Source organism: Melopsittacus undulatus, chromosome 8 (genome assembly GCF_012275295.1).
Source record: "Melopsittacus undulatus isolate bMelUnd1 chromosome 8, bMelUnd1.mat.Z, whole genome shotgun sequence".
NCBI classification, from domain to species: Eukaryota; Metazoa; Chordata; class Aves; order Psittaciformes; family Psittaculidae; genus Melopsittacus; species Melopsittacus undulatus.
This window is the reverse complement of record NC_047534.1, coordinates 10,473,404-10,490,445: the sequence shown is the minus strand read 5'-3', so window position 1 is coordinate 10,490,445 and position 17,042 is coordinate 10,473,404. Positions and strand designations below refer to the sequence as shown.

The 17,042-nt window shown below is 62.5% G+C and overlaps 3 protein-coding genes across 7 annotated transcripts in view; 1 reads left to right on the top strand and 2 right to left on the bottom strand.

Moving 5' to 3' along the window:
• Window positions 1-419: 419 nt before the first annotated feature.
• PAM16 (presequence translocase associated motor 16) lies at window positions 420-2,287 on the bottom strand. Of its 2 annotated transcripts, none has more exons than XM_031054035.2 (5): window positions 2,109-2,268; window positions 1,819-1,903; window positions 1,191-1,330; window positions 750-815; window positions 420-577 (listed from the first exon to the last, which is right to left on the bottom strand). In XM_031054035.2, exons 1-5 carry the CDS (start codon window positions 2,109-2,111, stop codon window positions 491-493), a joined length of 381 nt encoding a protein of 126 aa, XP_030909895.1. In that variant the 5' UTR covers window positions 2,112-2,268; the 3' UTR covers window positions 420-490. The 2 variants fall into 2 exon arrangements, with proteins under 2 accessions (XP_030909895.1, XP_030909901.1); XM_031054041.2 differs by having other exon boundaries at window positions 494-577; window positions 750-895; window positions 2,109-2,287.
• A 53-nt stretch (window positions 2,288-2,340) lies between these two features.
• Window positions 2,341-17,042, bottom strand: part of CORO7 (coronin 7) — a 36,714-nt gene continuing 22,012 nt past the window's right edge. Inside the window, exons 10-28 of one of the 4 annotated variants that reach the window (XM_034065295.1) lie at window positions 6,801-6,855; window positions 6,642-6,699; window positions 6,402-6,547; window positions 5,602-5,697; window positions 5,365-5,517; window positions 5,102-5,234; window positions 4,833-5,008; window positions 4,647-4,755; window positions 4,461-4,547; window positions 4,204-4,346; window positions 4,022-4,126; window positions 3,822-3,907; window positions 3,607-3,748; window positions 3,406-3,495; window positions 3,190-3,306; window positions 2,979-3,114; window positions 2,803-2,894; window positions 2,630-2,716; window positions 2,341-2,543 (exon numbers count right to left, since the gene is read on the bottom strand). In XM_034065295.1, the coding sequence (XP_033921186.1) occupies window positions 2,538-2,543; window positions 2,630-2,716; window positions 2,803-2,894; window positions 2,979-3,114; window positions 3,190-3,306; window positions 3,406-3,495; window positions 3,607-3,748; window positions 3,822-3,907; window positions 4,022-4,126; window positions 4,204-4,346; window positions 4,461-4,547; window positions 4,647-4,755; window positions 4,833-5,008; window positions 5,102-5,234; window positions 5,365-5,517; window positions 5,602-5,697; window positions 6,402-6,547; window positions 6,642-6,699; window positions 6,801-6,855 (2,017 nt within the window). In that variant the 3' untranslated portion in view covers window positions 2,341-2,537. Of the gene's footprint in view, window positions 2,544-2,628; window positions 2,717-2,802; window positions 2,895-2,978; window positions 3,115-3,189; window positions 3,307-3,405; window positions 3,496-3,606; window positions 3,908-4,021; window positions 4,127-4,203; window positions 4,347-4,460; window positions 4,548-4,646; window positions 4,756-4,832; window positions 5,009-5,101; window positions 5,235-5,364; window positions 5,518-5,601; window positions 5,698-6,401; window positions 6,548-6,641; window positions 6,700-6,800; window positions 6,856-17,042 lie in introns of those variants that run through there. The other 3 variants (XM_034065296.1, XM_034065297.1, XR_004549899.1) reach the window with 3 other exon arrangements.
• On the top strand, window positions 8,695-16,144 carry VASN (vasorin). The gene is made up of 2 exons (XM_031054028.2): window positions 8,695-8,754; window positions 13,466-16,144. The coding sequence occupies exon 2, from the start codon at window positions 13,476-13,478 to the stop codon at window positions 15,486-15,488; it is 2,013 nt and encodes a 670-aa protein (XP_030909888.2). The 5' UTR covers window positions 8,695-8,754; window positions 13,466-13,475; the 3' UTR covers window positions 15,489-16,144.

Genomic DNA, 17,042 nt, shown 5'->3' with positions numbered 1-17,042 from the left:
AGCTGCTCTGCCTGACTCCCGTGGCAAGTCCCCACACTCCTGGGCCAGCAGTGTGGCACCAGTGAAGCCCTGCCAGGGTCTGTGGGATGAACTGCAAGTGGAGGTGGCTGCAGTGTCAGTGTGTCCCCCTCAGCCTATCCCAGCAGTCTGCCCACAGTGAAGGGTAGCAGCACTCCTGGGGTATGGAGTCAGAGGTATTCATGTGCTCAGGCCAGTAGTGTTCAAACCACTCCCTCCCTGGGAGCCACTTGAGCTCTGGCAGCCCTCAATGCCCTGGGACCACCCATTCTTCCCCAGCTGCCTCCCTCCTCCCCAGCAAAGCCCAGCTTTGCCAGCCCCTTGCAGGGACCAATCCCAATCCCTTCTGGGGTGGTGGGTTATTCCCCTCTCCCAGAGCACAGAGCAACCAGGCCAGGTGCTAGAGTACATACTATTTATTAGCTACCTATAAGTTAAGGGTGAGGGACACGGGGCACAGGGGCAGTATGGGTCACGTCTCAGCTTTCCGGCTTTTCTCTTTCTCATCCTTAGCCTGGATGCGCAGCTCCTCATCCAGCCGCTCCTTCGCTCTCACCACCTGCAGGACATGGGGACAGGTTGACACACAGCGACAGTGCCGCCCCTTCCCCTCCCTGCCTTATCCATGCAAAATGTTCCAGCTCTGCTCTCCCAAATTCCATGCAGGAGAAGGTGCTGAGGGCAGGGCTGGGTGCCAGCACAGCCCCAGCTCCACTCCTCCTTTGGCTCACCTTGGACTGCAGGTAGAAGGAGCCTCCCATCGACTTGTCGTTCACCTTGAACAAGTGGTCGTAGTTCTGCCAAGCAGAAGTTCCCTGTCAGATTCACCTCCTCTGCTCTCAGTCCTGAACCCCCATAGCCTCTCCCCATGGTGGTGCTGGAGGTGACAAGTACAATCCTGGGACATGACTGGCTTTGCCTGACTCCCCAGTGGGTCCCCACGCTCCTGGTCAGGTCCCATATCCCCTTCCTGAGCAGCACCACTGAGGAAATGCAGGGGCCAAGCTGGGTTGGCTGCTAATGACCAGAGCTGCCAGAACACTCCTCCAGCTCAGGCAGGGAAACCTCAAACTGTGATTATTGGGCTGAGGACAGGACCACACCAGGCAGCAGCCACTGGGAATCAGGGCCCTGCTAGCACCATCCCTCTCCAGCTCCAAGAGAACCTCTACCTTCTGGATCTCCTCTGGGTTGAGGTTCGAGACGTTCAGGATCTGCTGAGCTTCCTGGAGGCTGATGCCGATGATCCTGGAGGCGGCAGCGGACTGCGGCCTCTCCGAGCGCCCTCGTGCATCTGCTGCTGCTCGGCTTGCTGCCCGGAGACACCGAGGGTGAGTCCCTCCAGCACTGCCGCCGGGGGACACCCAGGCCTCGGGAGGGCATGGGGCACCAAAACCCACAGGCTCTGAGGTGCTCAGCACTAGTTCCAACCCCTGCCCTCCTCCCACTGCCTCCATCCCACGGGGGTCACCTAGATGAGGACCTCACTTCTGGGGAGGTGGCAAGAACCGGGGGGCACACCCACTTGCTGTCAATACCCACAGCGAGCCAGGCTGCGGGCAAGCAGAGGTGGGAAGGGCTGCAGCTTCCATGCCCTGGGGGAGCATCTTGCTCTGCCCTTCGGGGCTGCAGGGTGTTTCAGAGCCTGACAGCGATGTCTGTGATGGTTGCAGTGCCAGAACGCGGGCGCTGAGGGTCACCCTGTGACAAGCCCTGCCCGCAGACGGGCAGCACTGGGGAGCCCGGGGTTAGGTCCGGGGATGCCCGGCCTGGCGCACGGGGAAGCAGCTCGGCTCGTACCTGCTAACTCCTGGCGCAGCGCCCTCATGAAGGCCCGTCCGACCACCTGGGCCCCCACCAGGATGATCTGTGCCAGGTACTTGGCCTGCGGGGACACGCCGCTGTCACGGGCCGGGCCGGGTCGGGCCCCGCTCCGCCCTACGCCCTCCCCTCGGGCCCGGCCCAGCCCGTCCTTGTTCCACGGGGCCCTGGCCGCCCAGCCCCGATCCTTCCAGGCCGCGGCCCGCTGCTGCCCCCCTGCCCGGGCCTGTCCCCGCCCGCCCGGCCCCACCGCTTCCCGCTGCTCTCACCATGTCCCCGTCACCGCTTCCGCCACTGGCGGTCACGGGGTCAAGGAGCGAAGGTTGCAACGGCTACAGAGACGGCGATAGCGCCGGGTGGAAAGCCCCAGACTTCTCGGTGATGACAGCGCCCCCTGGAGGCTGTGGGACTGCACTGCGCATGCGTCCCGTGTGTTCCACGTTCTCCCCGCCGCTTCCCCTGTCCCCGGTTCCCCGCCCCGGAATCACGGTGGGAGACGGGTGCTGAGCCAGCGGCTTTAATAGTGGGGCCTGCCCGCGGCGGGCACGGGGTTCATCGCAGCTGCGGGGTCTGGTGCGGTCCCTGCCGGCCTCCCCTCAGCCGGGACGGGCCTCGCCGCCCCTCGTCCTGCATTGCGTCCTCGCCCCCGGGCCCAGGCGGGGGTCCCCGGCGTGGTCCGCGGGGTGCCGGGGTCCGGCCTAGTCCTGCGAAGGCCCGGTGGTGTGAGGGGCGCGGTGGGGCCGGCCCCGAGGGTCTCACTCTCAGATACACCGCCCCCCCCAGCACCTACCCACTCATCCTCATCCACCCCCTCGAAGGAGTCCTGCGGCAGTGGGTCTTCCCGGTTGCCCAGCCGGGCCACCATGGCACTCAGGAGCTGTAGGGAGGCAGGGCAGCAACCGTGGGGCCGCGGCATCGCCCCCAGCCCGGGCCCCGCGGCAGGGGGTATGCCCCAGCACGCACCTCCTCCTTCTTCTGCTCATCAGACTTCTCCTCCAGGTACACGGACGCAGGGACGAACTTCCGCAATGGGGCCTCTTTTGGGGCCTGGCTCACTGCGAGAGGAGCGTTGCCGTGGGGCAGGAGGTTTGCCCCATGACTGACACCCCCTACACAACCTCTGGCCCCTCTGCACCCACCTGGCGTCATGTCTGCGGGCTGCAGGCTGGTGCGACGCTGCTGCCCATCCTCCCCCGTCAGCCAGGCCCTGGCGCTGAGGGCCGGTTCCCACCAGACACGGGTCGGCGGGTAGATATCGTCCTGGAAATACTCCTTCTGCAGGACGAGGGGTGCTGAGCAGGGTCCTGCCTCTTGTACCCCCCAAAACACAGCCGGGTCCCCATCACCTACCTTGACACGTGGCACATGGAAAGCCACAGGCTCGAGGGTGCTCTGCCCAAGGCGCAGTGCCCGGGCGAACTCCACCTCCCGGACCTCACACACCGTTTTGGGCAGGAAGATAAAGCCCTGATGGGGCACAGGCATGAGCAGGGTCTGCTGTGGGTCTGGCAGTGCAGGGAGAGGTCAGGGACAGGCAGTTCAGCCCCAGTGGCTCCCCCCCCTTACCTTGTGGGGTTCACTGGAGGTGAAGCTGTTGCACTCAAGGAAATAGGGTGGCTCGGGCATCACCTCATAGAGGAAGACTCTGGTATCACCCTGGGGATAGAACAATACAAGGGGGGGGTGCGGGCTGCAGGGAGGGTCCCTCCACATGGTTGGGGTGCTGTGGGCAACTAGCCCCCCAGTTTTTGAGGGTTAAACCCTCACCTTGCCAGTGAGGAAGACAACGCTAGTATCCTCATCGTAGAAGGGCAGGAGGGTGGAAGGGGCCACGTCAAGGCCAAGGACAGACAAGGGTCCCTTTCGCAGAGCCTGTGCCTGGTACAGGAGGATCCTCCTCTCGCTGCGGCTGCAGGGAGGTGACAGTTCGGGGGTGCACAGTGTCCCCTGAGGACCCCTGCCTTGTGTGTGCCCCTCTTTACCTATCAAAGCCAGACACCAGGAGGTAGTCGCCACCACAAACCCAAACGATGCGTGCTCCACGGGCCCCCTCAGGACCTGGACCCTCCTGCGTGAGGTCAGGGTCACCCTGTCAGCTTGGAGAGAGCTGAGGGTACAGGCAGGTGCCCATGGGGGGGGGGGTCCCCAGCTCTCCAGCCTGTCCCCACCACCCTGATTGTACCTGTTGAGGCAGAGGGCTGCACCGTGGCTCATATAGCCGTAACCGACCATCTTTGCTAACTGTTGCCAGCTTCTTCCCATCAGGGCTCCAAGCCAGGCTGAAGATCTGGGGAGGCAGATGTCCTGTGTCCCCTGCCTAGGAAAATGTGCCCGTCATGGGTCTCCAGATGTGTCATCCCTTACCTGATCAGTGTGTCCCTGCAGGCACAAGGCTTCCTGCCCAGTGCTCAGCTCCCAGATCCGCACTGTCATATCGTACGAGGAAGAAACCAGGAGATCGGATGCCATGGGATGGAAGCGGATGGAGTAGATTTTTTCCGTGTGACCTGGTAAGGTTGAGCAGTGTGTGGCTGTCCCCACCTGAGCTGGGATGTGGACACCCCCAGGCTGGCTTGTCCCCAGAGTGGGGTGTTCACTGCGCCTCCCCACATGCCCCTCACCTTGGAGGATAGCTTCAGGCTCCTGCAGTGTCTCCTGCAGCCCTCCCTCTGGGATTCGCCACAGCCGGATCTTGGCATCTTCACCCGCTATGGCACCAAAATAGGTGGGCAGTAGTTAATACAGTGATCTGAAATGCCTAGTGCCAGGGGAGCAGCCCAATGAACTCCATGGGACAGCACGCGTACCAACAGCGAGGCGCTGTGGGTCGAAGGGGTCCCAGGATAGGTCAGTCACAGCCACACTGTTCTGGATGGTGGGTATGGCTGCATCAGGGAGACGGCCGGGCTTGGAGAGCTGTGGAAGAAAGCCAGGTGGTCGCCTGCACTGCACCCACCAGTGCCATGCTGGCCACCGTGCTGTGCAGGGGGTACCTCGAGGATGGTGATCTGGCCACCAGCGGAGAGCAGGGGCAAGGCGACGCGGTGGTGGTTGGCGCAGAAGCCATCACACTCGCCTGGCGTGGTGAGGCTGAGCCCCCGCAGGTTAGTGAGGTGTGTGTCGCGGTGCAGCACCCTTCCCTGTGCGTGCCGGAAGCGGGAGCTGGGCCCTGGCACAGGCAGGGGACAAGTGAGTGCTCCAGGTCCTCCCCCCAGCACAGCCACAGCCAGGGGACATCGAGCCCACCCCCCTGCCTGCTCACCCAAAATGCTCTGCAGTGACTTCTGGCTGGGGCTGCTGGCAAAGCCGCTGGAGGGGCCGGTGCTGGCTGAGAGGGAGGTGGTGGCACTGCCCGGTGAGGCCAACGAGGATGGTGAGGAGTAGCCACTGCCCTCCTATGGGAGAGAGAGCAGGTGGGCAGGAGGTGCTGGTGTTCCAGCCCTCCCACGTCCCTGAAGGCCAAGGGTGGTGGGGTTCACCCAATCTTTCAGCACCCCAGCAAATTCCCCAGCACCCTGTGCTCACACTCTGGTCAGTGTTGGTGTCGGTGTTGGTGTTGATAGGGCCAGTGTCAGCTGTGGGGCTGATGTTGGCTGCCTGCAGCCGGGTACAGGCAATGATGGGTGAGGTGAAGATCTCGGTGGGTCTCTGTGCTGGGTGCAGGCTGACCTTGCCCACCTGCTGGCAAGCACAATGGTGGGCAAGGGGCAGTGGCAGCCCTGGCAATGCCAGTGGCAAGGACACACCCCAGGTAACACTGACCTGCTGGCTGTCCCCTGCCCACCAGGCCTGGGCACTGTTGGCTGGCAGAGTCCCGGTGCAGTCAGGGAACAGATCCTCATGGAAGTCCTGGACAGACTGTGGGAGAGGGGACATGGTGGGGTGGGTGTCCTCAAAACCCCACAGCCTGTGTCCTGCTGCCAGCTGGCACCACCTGGGCTGGGGCACACCTGGGCCTCATCAGGCTCTCCATGGCACCCCCATCCCTGTGTCTGTGAAGCCCTGTCCCCACAAGCTGCACACTGAACCCTGTAGGTGTCAGACACTGCATGCCATTGGGCTGTCTCACATACCCCTGAACACATCCAGTCTCCCAGACAACACCCAGCACGCAGCATCACCCTTTGCAGCACCCAACACCCATGTTTTGGCACCCAGATTTCAGCTTTAAGCACCACCAGTGTGCCAGATCAAGTACCCAGGATGCCACCTCCTGCACCCAGACTCCACTATTCAACATCCAAATTCCAACCACTTCAAGCACCTGGTGTTCATGATCTGGCACCCATTACACAACAGCACCCAGCAGGTAGCAAGCACCCAGCATCTTGCATGCAGCAAATTAAATTCCCAAATATAGCGCCCAGCAACCCCAGCCTCCATCACCCACCATCAGCACCCATCTTTCAGCACATAGCAACCCAGGTTTTACCTCCTCTCCTGCTCTCCCCAGGTTGAATCCCCCACACTTGGGTCCATTTTGTCACCCAGTGCTAGTGAGGTGTCACCCATGAGATGTCATCAGTTACCCGTGACACAGTGTCACCCGCAGCACCCCTTACCTTGCGTGGCACCACGTAGCTGACAGGGACGAGGGCGGTGTCGGCGAGCTGCAGGACACGGAGCACCTCGCAGGCCATGACATCCAGGGCCAGGCGCGGCACAGCAGCCAGGCCCCGTGTGCTGCCCTCTGTCCGGCACTGGGTCACTGTTGGGGGGGGACAGGCAAGGTGGCCATGGAGCAGGCAGAACCCAGCCTCTGAGGTCGGCCGGGAGCCCACTGTGGGATGTATCCTGCTTACCTTGGGTGAGCGCAGGCTGCACAGCTGCCACCTCAAAGCAGTACAGGAGGTTTTCTCCCTAGCAGAGAGGTGATGGGGACAGGGCATGAGTGGAGCTCTGGGGAGCACCCCACCACACCCACAGACACCTCCCTGCACCCCACTGCTGTGGGACCTCACCTTCCCTGCCATCACCAGCAGCCCTGTGTCGGCATCATACAGTGGGATGGCCGCCCTGCAAGGGAAGGAAGGAGCTGAGCAGAGACACCCATCAGTGTGGTACACTGATGGCCGCAGGGCTGGGTCCTGGGTCCTGCACCTTTCCCTGCTGGAACACACCCCAGACCCTCTCCTGCGGAAGCACAGGGCATCATCATCAGGCCATGCAAGAGGCAGGAGGGCAGGGTCGGTGCCGGCTGCTCCAATGATATACAGGTCCCCAGACCCTCGTTGTCGCACCCCAGGGTGACAAGTCTGCAGGATGCTACTGCTGACCACATCCTGCACTGGCTACATGGTGCCCGCCATGAAGCCGTGCCCAGCCATAGGGCATCCCACTCCTGGATCTGCACCCTTCATCCGGTGATGACAGCCAGCCCCACTAGGGGAAGCCACCGTCACCTGCAGTGGAGCCCCAGGGCTGGCTGGGCCAGCTTGGCCAGTTTGGGATCAGCACGTGGCACACCCCGGCACACTGCTCACCTCACCCGGACCTGCTGTGCCAGGAGCCCCAGGAGGGCCTTGAGGCCAGGGCTGTGCCAGCTGGAGTGTGACCCTGCTCCTTCTCCTGCACCTTGTCCCAGCTTGTGACCGGAGTGCTCTGTGGCCAGAAGCAACCATGGTGGGGGGGACATTTGGTGTCTGAGGGCATGGCAGTCAGGACATGGGGGGGACAGGGACTGGAGAGTGCTCAGTGGCTGGAGGGGATGATGGTCAAGGGTATGTATGCTCAGTGGCCAGTGGGGACTGTGACCAGGAACACTGTCTGGAGAGGATGTTGGTGAGAAGTATGAAGCCACCTCTCTGCCTCCCCTTGACAGGGGTGGAGGAGGCAGCTCTGCAGGCAGAGAACAAAGGGACAATCCATTACTTTCAGTTGACATTTTTGTGGTTATGCCCATGGCATGGGGCTGTGCCAATATTTTGCACCATGTGGCTATGAGGAAATTTGGTGAAACCAAAACTGTGATGTGATACTGCCCCAGCTGGTCCCCATGGCAGGGACACCCTGGTGCTGCCACAGGATGGCACAAGGCACGGCTGTGTCTAGTACACTATGGTCCTGTGCTGCGACTGTTGGCATAACATAGGCAAATACCACTGGAGTTGGCTGTGGCAGGCACCACGGTCCCCTGCCTGTCTACAGTCACGGTCACCAGCACTGCCACACTGCTGGGGCCCAGGGTTGGGACAGGTTGTCCCAGCTCAGACAGTGCTGCCCTTGCAGCACCAAATGGGAAGTGCTGTCCTGTGGCACTTTGCACATTTCTGCCATCACCGGAGCACCAGGGCAGCACTGAGGGCAATCCAGTCTTCCCTGTCCTTCAACAGCTGGAGACATGGGCTCTACAAGTGCCAGGGACACTGGGGCCCATGGGTGCCAGGGTCTCTGGTTACCCTGGGTGTGCTGGATTTAGGGGCCTCTGGGAGTGCCAAGGACACCCAACCCCTGGTGTTACAGGGGTGCCAGGAGAATGAGGGTGCTGGGGATACGGGGGGTGCCTGCACCTGTATCTGTACCTATGGATATGAATACCAGGGGTGCTGGGATCCCAGCTACCGGGTCCCGGGGTCCTGGAGCTGCCAGGGGTCATAGTGACTTGGGGTCTCCGGGCACTGCTGAGGTCCCGGTGTCTCGGGGGCTCCGGGCGCAGCCGGGCTCCCGGTGCAGTCCCGGGGGGTCCCGGGGGTCCCGCCCCCTGTCGGGCCCCAGGTGCGCAGGGGGCGTAGCCTTCAGGGCAGCCGTACCCCGCCCCTCCTTCCCTGTCCCCCGCAGCCAATGGGAAGGCGGCGGGAGGGCAGGCCCCGCCCTCCGCGGTTTTAAAGCCGCCCCCCACGACCGGCGCCGCCAGAGGGGAGCGCCCGCTCTGCCGCTGGCTGCCGCCGCCATGCACTGACCGCCCGGCACGGCCCGGTGAGTCCCGCGTCCTCAGTCGCCACTGCCCGGCCCTCCACTCGCCATGGGGCCACGGGCTCGTGGGGCTCCGGCCCATGGGCGGGAGGGGGGCTGTGCTGGGCACCGGGGAGTTCGGGGAGTGGTGGGGCCGAGGGGGCCCGGTGGGCCTGAGCAGAGCTGCGGGGCACCCCGGGCTGGCTGCCCTCCCCGGGTGACAGGGTGTCATGTCGGCTTCGGCCCCCGGGGCCAGCACCTCGCTCTAGGTCTCGGCTGGGGTTCGGCATGCCCTGCTCCCCCTGAGACCTTGGCTGAGCCATGGGGCACCCGGCTGTCCCCTGCCTGGGCTGGTGATGAGGGGGTGACGGCACTGCAGGGGGCAGAGTGAAGGGTGCAGGCAGGGCCTCGGGTCCCCTGTCCTCGCCTGTGCCTATCCTGCCATGGGATGCGCCAGGGTCTGGCCTGGGGAGCTTGACCTGATGCTGCTCCTATGACAGGGAAGGGATGTGGCTGCGGCTGATGTGAAACCCATCTCCCTCCAGCTGTGGCTGGGTGGCTGTGACCCACTCTGCCAGCAGAAGGGCTTCAGGGCACACACAGAAGCATCACTGGGTGCTGGTTCCATCCTATGCTCTCCCTGTCTTGGCAGATACGGTGGCAGAGCTCACTCTGGGGTCAGGCAGAGGTGGGAGCTGTTGGCAGTGGTGTCCACCACCACCCTCCTCAGCAGAGGGCTTGGCTGGGGTGGGGTTTGGCTGCCCTCCCTTTGCCTGTCCTCAGGGGCCAGCATCCTGCATTGCTGACCCACCATGGGGCCAAGCAGGGCCCCTGGGCAGTGCCAACAAGGGTTTCCCCTCAGCTGGCGTAGGAGGACGGGTGCCAGCAGGGCCACTGGCCAGACTGACCGATGGGGATATCCCACTGCTGCTCTTGCCACCAGCTCTCCACGTGCTTCATTGTCACCCAATGTGCATTGTGGGGTGCTGGCACCCTGTCACTCTTTCTGTGTGACTTTGGGCCATCACAGGGTAAGTGTCCCTTTCTGTGCCTGGCTCCATCCCAGGCTGGCAGCTGCCACAAAAGCCAGAGCATCCCAGCAGTGATGCTCCAGTTCTTAGACCCCCCTCTTCCCAAGCAGAAACTCTCACTCATGTTCCCCACATACACCACTCTTGCCCACATGCCTCACACTGACAGGTCTCATCTTTCTGAGGCTGGGGCTGGACTGCCCTGACCTTGCCGGGGCCGTGCTGCTGCCCACACGGCACTGGGCAGTGCCGCCATCAAGGATGACACTAATGACTGTTTTTGCCTGCACCACACCAAGGCCTCGCCGGGTGGCCCTGACGCAAGCGCTGCCGGCCTGGCTGGCTCTGCCAGCGGGACGAAGCAGGAGGAAACGCTCGGGGACAGCCGCAGCCACCCCAGTCATGCCGTAGGAATCTGCCCGTGCTGCTGGGGCCACGCGTGGCAGCATCGCTGGCCTCCTCCCAAAACTCCCTGGTGTTTGGGCTCTTCCAAAGGCAGTTTGGCTGCCAGTAAAGTGGCCCTGCTGGTTTTTCTCCTTGCCAGCACCTGAGCTGGGGAGCACAGCCGGGTCAAAGGGGCAGGAGCGCAATGGAGGGGCCGGTGAGCGCCCCGGGGAATGCAATAAGCAGGCTGCATTCCTCCAGGGCTGCTGCGGAAACTTTAATTAAATAGGGAGGGGAGCCTGGGAGGAGGTGGGAGCTGCGGCTGCATAGGGTGGGTTGAAGGGGAGGAGGATTAAGGGCTTAATCCTGCATCCCCCCAGCACAGTCACAGGAAGGGGCATATGCTGATTTAGGTTTGTTTTTGGGGGGGGTTAAACGAGGGGAGCAGCATCCACATCCTGCCCAATGAAGGCACTGTGGCCCTCCCTGCAGTCACAGGGACTGAATCCAGGGCCTGGCTTTTGTGCAGAGCCCTGTCCTGCCTGCACTGGTGCCCACTGGCCAAGGAGGCAGCCCACCAGCCTGCTGGCAACAACGGTGGCTTTGTTTGGCTGCTGGGCCTCACTCGTTGGTGTGGGAAAGGATGTCCCGGCTGTGCTGGGCTCCCCTGGGAGAACGGCCACATCCCTGAGCCATGGGGAAGAGCAATGACCCCTGGGAGGGCTCCTCTCTCCTGTCCTGTGCAAGTGTCACCCTGCAGCATGGGGACAGCATTGGCTTCATCCTTAAAACACGTGGCGGGTGTGATGCAGGGCATCCCCTGCTGAGTCCTTCACCCTGGGCGGGCAGCCAGAGAGCCCAGCCTGGAGGGCTGCAGGTAGGGAGGGGGGGACACGCTGCTCCCACCCCAGCAGGCTGGCAGGGAAAGGCTGAGCTGGGGCTGGGGGAATCTGAGCCCAGATCCTCCCCGCAGCCGGAAAATATGAATAATTCGGCAAATATCTGCGGTGCAGGCGCGGGGGAGCCCAGCCAAGGCAGCAGCAGGCCGCTGGCAGGGCGGTCCTAACACCTCCAGCAGAACCGGGGCCCCCCTCTCCACCCTTGGGGACCCCTTGGGGACATGGGGAGGTTGTTTCCCTGTACCCTGTTCCAAAGGGTAAGCACCCCTGCCAGCGTGGGCTGGGTTAACCCCTTGAAGTAGTATCATGGCACGGAGGCGGCGTGCGGGCAGGATGCCGGCGTGTGCCGGCGGAGCAGGGTGATGCCGAGGGAGAGGTGTCAGCGGCGTGCGGGTGGAGCAGCCGTGCCAGCCTGCCTGGTGCTCCTGGCAAGGTGGGGATGGATGTGTGGCCCTGGCTGGGCCGGCCGAACCTGCCTGGAGCAGGGAGCCTGGCAGGCGGGGAGGAAATGCCAGCGTAATTAAAGGGACGAGAGAGACTTGGAGTCAGCAGCTGGTTGCAGCACGGGACACGTCAGCGAAACCCGACCCTGGCATTGCAAAACCAGCCCTGGTCTCACCAGCATCCCGCAGGCCTGGCTGGACGCTGCCCATCCCGGCACAGCAGTGGCAGGACCGTGGGCATGGCCCCCCCCTGCGCTAGGGCTTTGCCTGCCAGCCAGCACCCTATGGCTGCGGGAGCCACCCCGAGGGCTGTCACGTGGTGAGCAGTGCTGGGTCTGCCCCCAGCCCCCTTAGACCCAAAACTGCTTTTCAAGTTCTCCATGATGCTGTTTTGGCTCCACTAGGTTCTCGTGCTGGGCACTGATGGCCTGGCTGTGGATGTGGGGGAGCAGCAGCACCCCACGGCTCAGGGCTGGGCACAGGGTGTCAGGGAAGGTCTCTGTGGAGGTGACCCCAGGATAAGCACAGCTCCCCCAGCGCAGGGTGTCAGGGGCTGACGGCACAGGTCACAGCGGGGCAGGGCTGGTTCAGGCCAAGTGACTCAGGCAGTTGTGGTGACCCTGCCCAGCAGCGGGGCCACCCCACCCTCGGTGCACCCCACCCTTGGGGGGGGGCCACCGGGGAAGAGGCAAGGATAGAGCCTGCTGCTGCATCAACCCTGACCTGCTCCAGCTGTGGTGAGTCCCGCATGGGGGGCTCTGTGGCATGGGGGGTTCTGCTGGCCAGGCTGCATGGCAGGGGGGACCCAGCACGGGTGAGACCCTCTCGGTACAGGATTTGGTGCTGGTGCACTGCTGGGGCTGGCAGCACGTGCGGCTCGTGACCCTGCAGCCCCGGCACACAGAGGGGGCCCCTTGTGAGCTGCAGGGGGTGTTTGTCTGGAGCTCTGAGCAGAGGAGATGGAGAAGGCCAGGGCTGGGGAAGGGGCTGATGGAGCAGGGTGCCAGCCGCACCCCCAGCTCAGGCAGCCTGGTGAGGTTTGCCTCTTCCCTGCCTGGGACCCCCTCTCTGCTAAACCCCACATGTCCCTGAGATGGGGTGGCAGGAGATCATGGGTCCCCAACCTAGCCTGCACTAATTAGGAGTGTCATTAAAAGGGGCTGAAAGAAGGGGCTGAGAGAAGGGGCAGGGGTGGTTAAAGCTTCACCCCAAGAGCATCCTCCCCTCCATCCCTGCTGTCCCCATCCCCAAGAGATGAGGATGCAGCCCAGGGTGCTGTGCAGAGCACCCGGGGTGCTGGCAGGAAAGTAAACAGCAAGGCAGCCATGACCCCCAGTGGACACGAGCCAGTTTTGCGGGGGCTCTGCAGGGACGTAGCCAGCTCTGAAGGGTATGGGGGGACCATGGAGTAGGGGAGCACCCAGCTCCTTCAGCCCTCAGCCTGTGCCTGGGTCACCCCTGGGTGTCCCTGTCCCCAAGGGGGATAGCTGCTGGGACAGTGGCACAAGCAAAGGGTTAAGCTGAGCTCAGATGGTGTGAAGGCCAGGGAAGGTCAGCCAGGCTCCCACCCCTGTTTGATTTGCACCCTGCTGAGTGTATGGCCTCAAGAGACCAGCCCAAAGTGGGTGGAATCTGTCTCATGGTAAACCTGGGGTATGCAAAGGTCCCATATCCCTAAACCTGGGGATCCGGGAGGGGGGGCGGGGGGGGAGGTAGCCGCATGAAGCCAGGATGAGCAGCCCACATGTAGCTTCCTTCTCTCTTGATGGCTCTGTCCCGGTCGCAGCAGCACAGAGAAGGCAGCAGCACAGCAGTGCCATTCTCACTCCCTCTGCAGCCTATCTGGGGCTCAAGGGTCTGGGCTCTCACACCACAGCAGGGGTAGCAGAGGGAGTCTGAGGCACCCCACAGCCCTGCCAGCTCAGGGTCCCCCCAGCAGGGCCTGGCCCCTAACTTTGACTGTTTCTTTCTCTTGCAGAGCTGACACCATGAACCAGCTGATCCTTTGCACGCTGCTGCTCTTGGCGTGCAGGGAGCTGGCTGGAGCATGTCCTGCAGGCTGCCAGTGTCAAGACCCCAAGACCATCCTGTGTGCAGCCAGACGGGGCCAAACCGTGCCCCAGGGGCTGCCCCCTAACACCCTCTCCCTCTACGTCTTTGAGAATGATATCACGACACTCAGCGAGGACAGCTTTGTGGGCCTGCCTGCACTCCAGCTCTTGGACCTCTCACAAAACAAGATCACCACCATCCAGAAAAACATCTTCCAGCCCCTGACAGAGCTTGTCAACTTGGACCTGTCGTCCAACCAGCTGCAGGAGATCACCAACGAGACCTTCCATGGGCTGCGGCTGCTGGAGCGGCTCTACCTGCAGAGGAACAGGATCCAGCACATCCATGCTGCTGCCTTCGATACTCTGGAGAACCTGATAGAGCTGAAGCTGCAGAACAACCAGCTCTGGGCCGTGCCTCCCCTCAACCTGCCCAACCTTCTGCTGCTGGACATCAGCTGGAACAAGATCCCCACTATCGCACCAGGGGCCTTCCACACTGTCAACATAGAGTCCCTGAAGATTGCAGGGCTGGGTCTAACGAGCTTAAACGAGGAGCTCTTCCAGGCCCAGAACAACCTGCATGAGCTGGATGTCTCTGACAACCTGCTGGAGCGTGTCCCGGCGGTGCTACAGCGGCTGGGGAGCCTCACCAAGCTCAGCCTGGCTGGCAATGCACACATCTCCCAGCTACCAGCAGAAGACTTCCGCAATCTTCACAACCTCCAGGAACTGGACATCAGCAACCTCAACATCAACACCATTCCTCGGGATTTCTCCAGCTTCTTCCCCAGGCTGCGGGCCGTGACAGCTGCCGGCAACCCCTTCAACTGCATCTGCCAGATGAGCTGGCTGGTGCAGTGGATGAATGCCAGCAGCGTGGTCCTGCGGCGGCCTGAGGAAACACGGTGCCACTTCCCCCCAAAAAACTCCGGCAAACTTCTCCAGCACCTGCAGTATGCCGACTTCGGCTGCCCCACCACCACCACCAGCCCCACCACTGCACGCACCACCACGCTGCCACCACCTGCCCCACTCCCCACCAGCAGCCGCCCGGTGCCACAGCCCAGCACCGCTGCTCCCACCCTAGGGGCTGGGGACCCCCAGGGTAGCTCCACACCAGTGCCCTTCAGTGTTCCCCCACCACCCACCACTCCCCTCCCCTCCATCTGTCCCCCTCGCACGTGTCTCAATGGTGGCACCTGCCACCTGGGTGTCCAAAACCTCCTGGAGTGCCTGTGCCCTGTGGGCTACACTGGGGTGTACTGCGAGGCAGAGGTGAAGGGGACAACACCATCCCCAGCCGCGCAGGCCCCACCACCCAGCCGGCGGATCAGCATCGCACAGGTCAGCAGCACCTCCCTCAAAGTGGACTTGCAGAACTATGTCCAGTCCAGAGCACAGCTGAAGGGCATTCGCTTGAGCTACCGAAACCTTTCTGGGCTGGACAAGCGGCCAGTGATGCTGCGTTTGCCAGCTTCACTCTCTGAGTACACGGTGCGGGCGCTGAAGCCCAACTGCACCTATCGCATATGCATTGGGCCCCTGGCAGAGAAGGTCTCCAAGGAGGAGCACTGTGCTGAGGTGCAGACCTTGCCAGCGAGCCACCAACAGCACTCCCCTGTCACCCAGGGCAAGGACAACAACCTCACCCTCATCATCGTCCCTGCGCTAGCTGCTGTGCTGCTGCTGGTAGTGGTGGTGACTGCTGGCATGTACTACTGCCGGCACCGCCGGGCGAAGACCCATGCTGGCCCCGGGGTGGATGCCAGCCCCCTGGAGCTGGAAGGGGTGAAAGCCTGCCTGGAGAATGGTGATCTGAGCAGCCACGGCTGCAAGGTACCAGAGGCAACGATGCTTTCTGGTGGCTCTGAGTGCGAGGTCCCGCTCATGCAGTCACACTACCCCAGCAACAACAACACCCCAGGCCTCAAGCCCTCCTACTTCTGAGCCAGGCGGGACTGGGCTGTGGGGTGAGGGCAGCTCTGATAGACAAGGGTTGAGCTCTGGTGGTGGCACCCAGCAGTGACCCTCCAGGGGTGAGGAACGGCAAGGAGTTAACTGAGTTCAGACAGCAAAACCCCAAACCCATAACGTGCAATTTCTGAGAGGCTGCCACACTTCAGGAGGAGACAATTCCACCGCTCAGTGCCTTGGTTTCTGTGACTCTGTAGAATGTGGGTAGCGACCAAGAGGGGGTTGGGTTTTTAATTTGGGGTTTGGATGGTTTTTTTTTAGCTACTGCTAAAAAGAAAGCAGCCGGTGACTCGGCTAAGGGACATCCACGTGCTGGTAACAAGGGTCCTTTAGCAGAGCACGGCCCATGCCTCTCAACTCCCTGGAAGCTGATGTGAGCAATCAGGCCCAGACGAGGTGCTGGGACCCTCGGGAACCTTGGCCTGAAGGAAGTGCCGAGCAGGCAAACCGGGAATTGAAGCTTTAAGAACTCAAAGAGATATTTATGCACGGTTATTTCCCATTTCTTCTGGGAAACCTTTGTTTTGTTGTTGTTTTCTAGCACAGGTTTGTGTCCATCTCTTTTGTAAGGAGGACCAGAAGGGTGGTTTTTTTGTAAAAAAAAATAAAATTACAACAATGAAAAGCTCTGCACAGCCCCAAGCAGCTTTTGCGGGCGCTGCCCATTGGTGAGCAGGGGTGCGGGCAGTGCAGCTTGTGCCCTGCAGAGGAGCGGGGAGGTCAGCCGCATCCTCTGGTTGTTGTTGGCGAGCATGGGGATGAGTCAGGGTGATGGAGGGGGGCGTTTTCCCGACTCTGGGCAGTGGCACTGAGGAGGCTTCACCCCTACAGCGCTGCCCCCCGCCATGGGGCTGAGGAGGTGTTCCCAAAACACAGGCCATCGGTTTCAGATCGGCCCCTGCCCTGTGCATCATCCAGCCTTACTTCATCCCTCCCTGCCTGCCAGATGACTCCAGAGCCAGCTGTGGGACAAACAACCCAGCCCAACCTCTGCAACCTCCTGACGTCACCCCCAGCGGCACCAGGACCCCCAGAGCGCCCATGACAAGTGTCAGCCTGTTCAGGGTCCCCCCAGCCCGGCACTGCAGCCAGAGCCAAGGCTCAGGCCCTGCACAGAGCCCCCTCCACCCGGCCCCGGGAACAGCCAGTTTCATGCGCCGGGGAGGGCTGGGAGTCGGCGCTCGGCAGGTTCCTGCTGCCAAGTGGTTTCTGCTCCAACCCTCTGGTTTTAATCGTTTTCCAATCCTTTATCTTTCAGGCTGGAATTTTCCAGGTTGGGGCCCTGCCCGCTGAGGTATGTTTGATTTGGAGAGAATGAGCATGAGCGGGATGAAGTGCCGCGGCTGCCGCCAGCTGAGCCGAGGGTCACCGCCATGCCGCGCGAGCTGCCGGCTGCACCGGGGCTCTGCTGCAGGATGCAGCCCTGACCCCGACACCGCCCCAGTGCCGCTCACCCGGCGGCTCTGGATGCAATTAGGGTGCGGGGCGGCGGCGGGTCCGTCTGGCGCAGCCCCCCCGGCTGCCAGG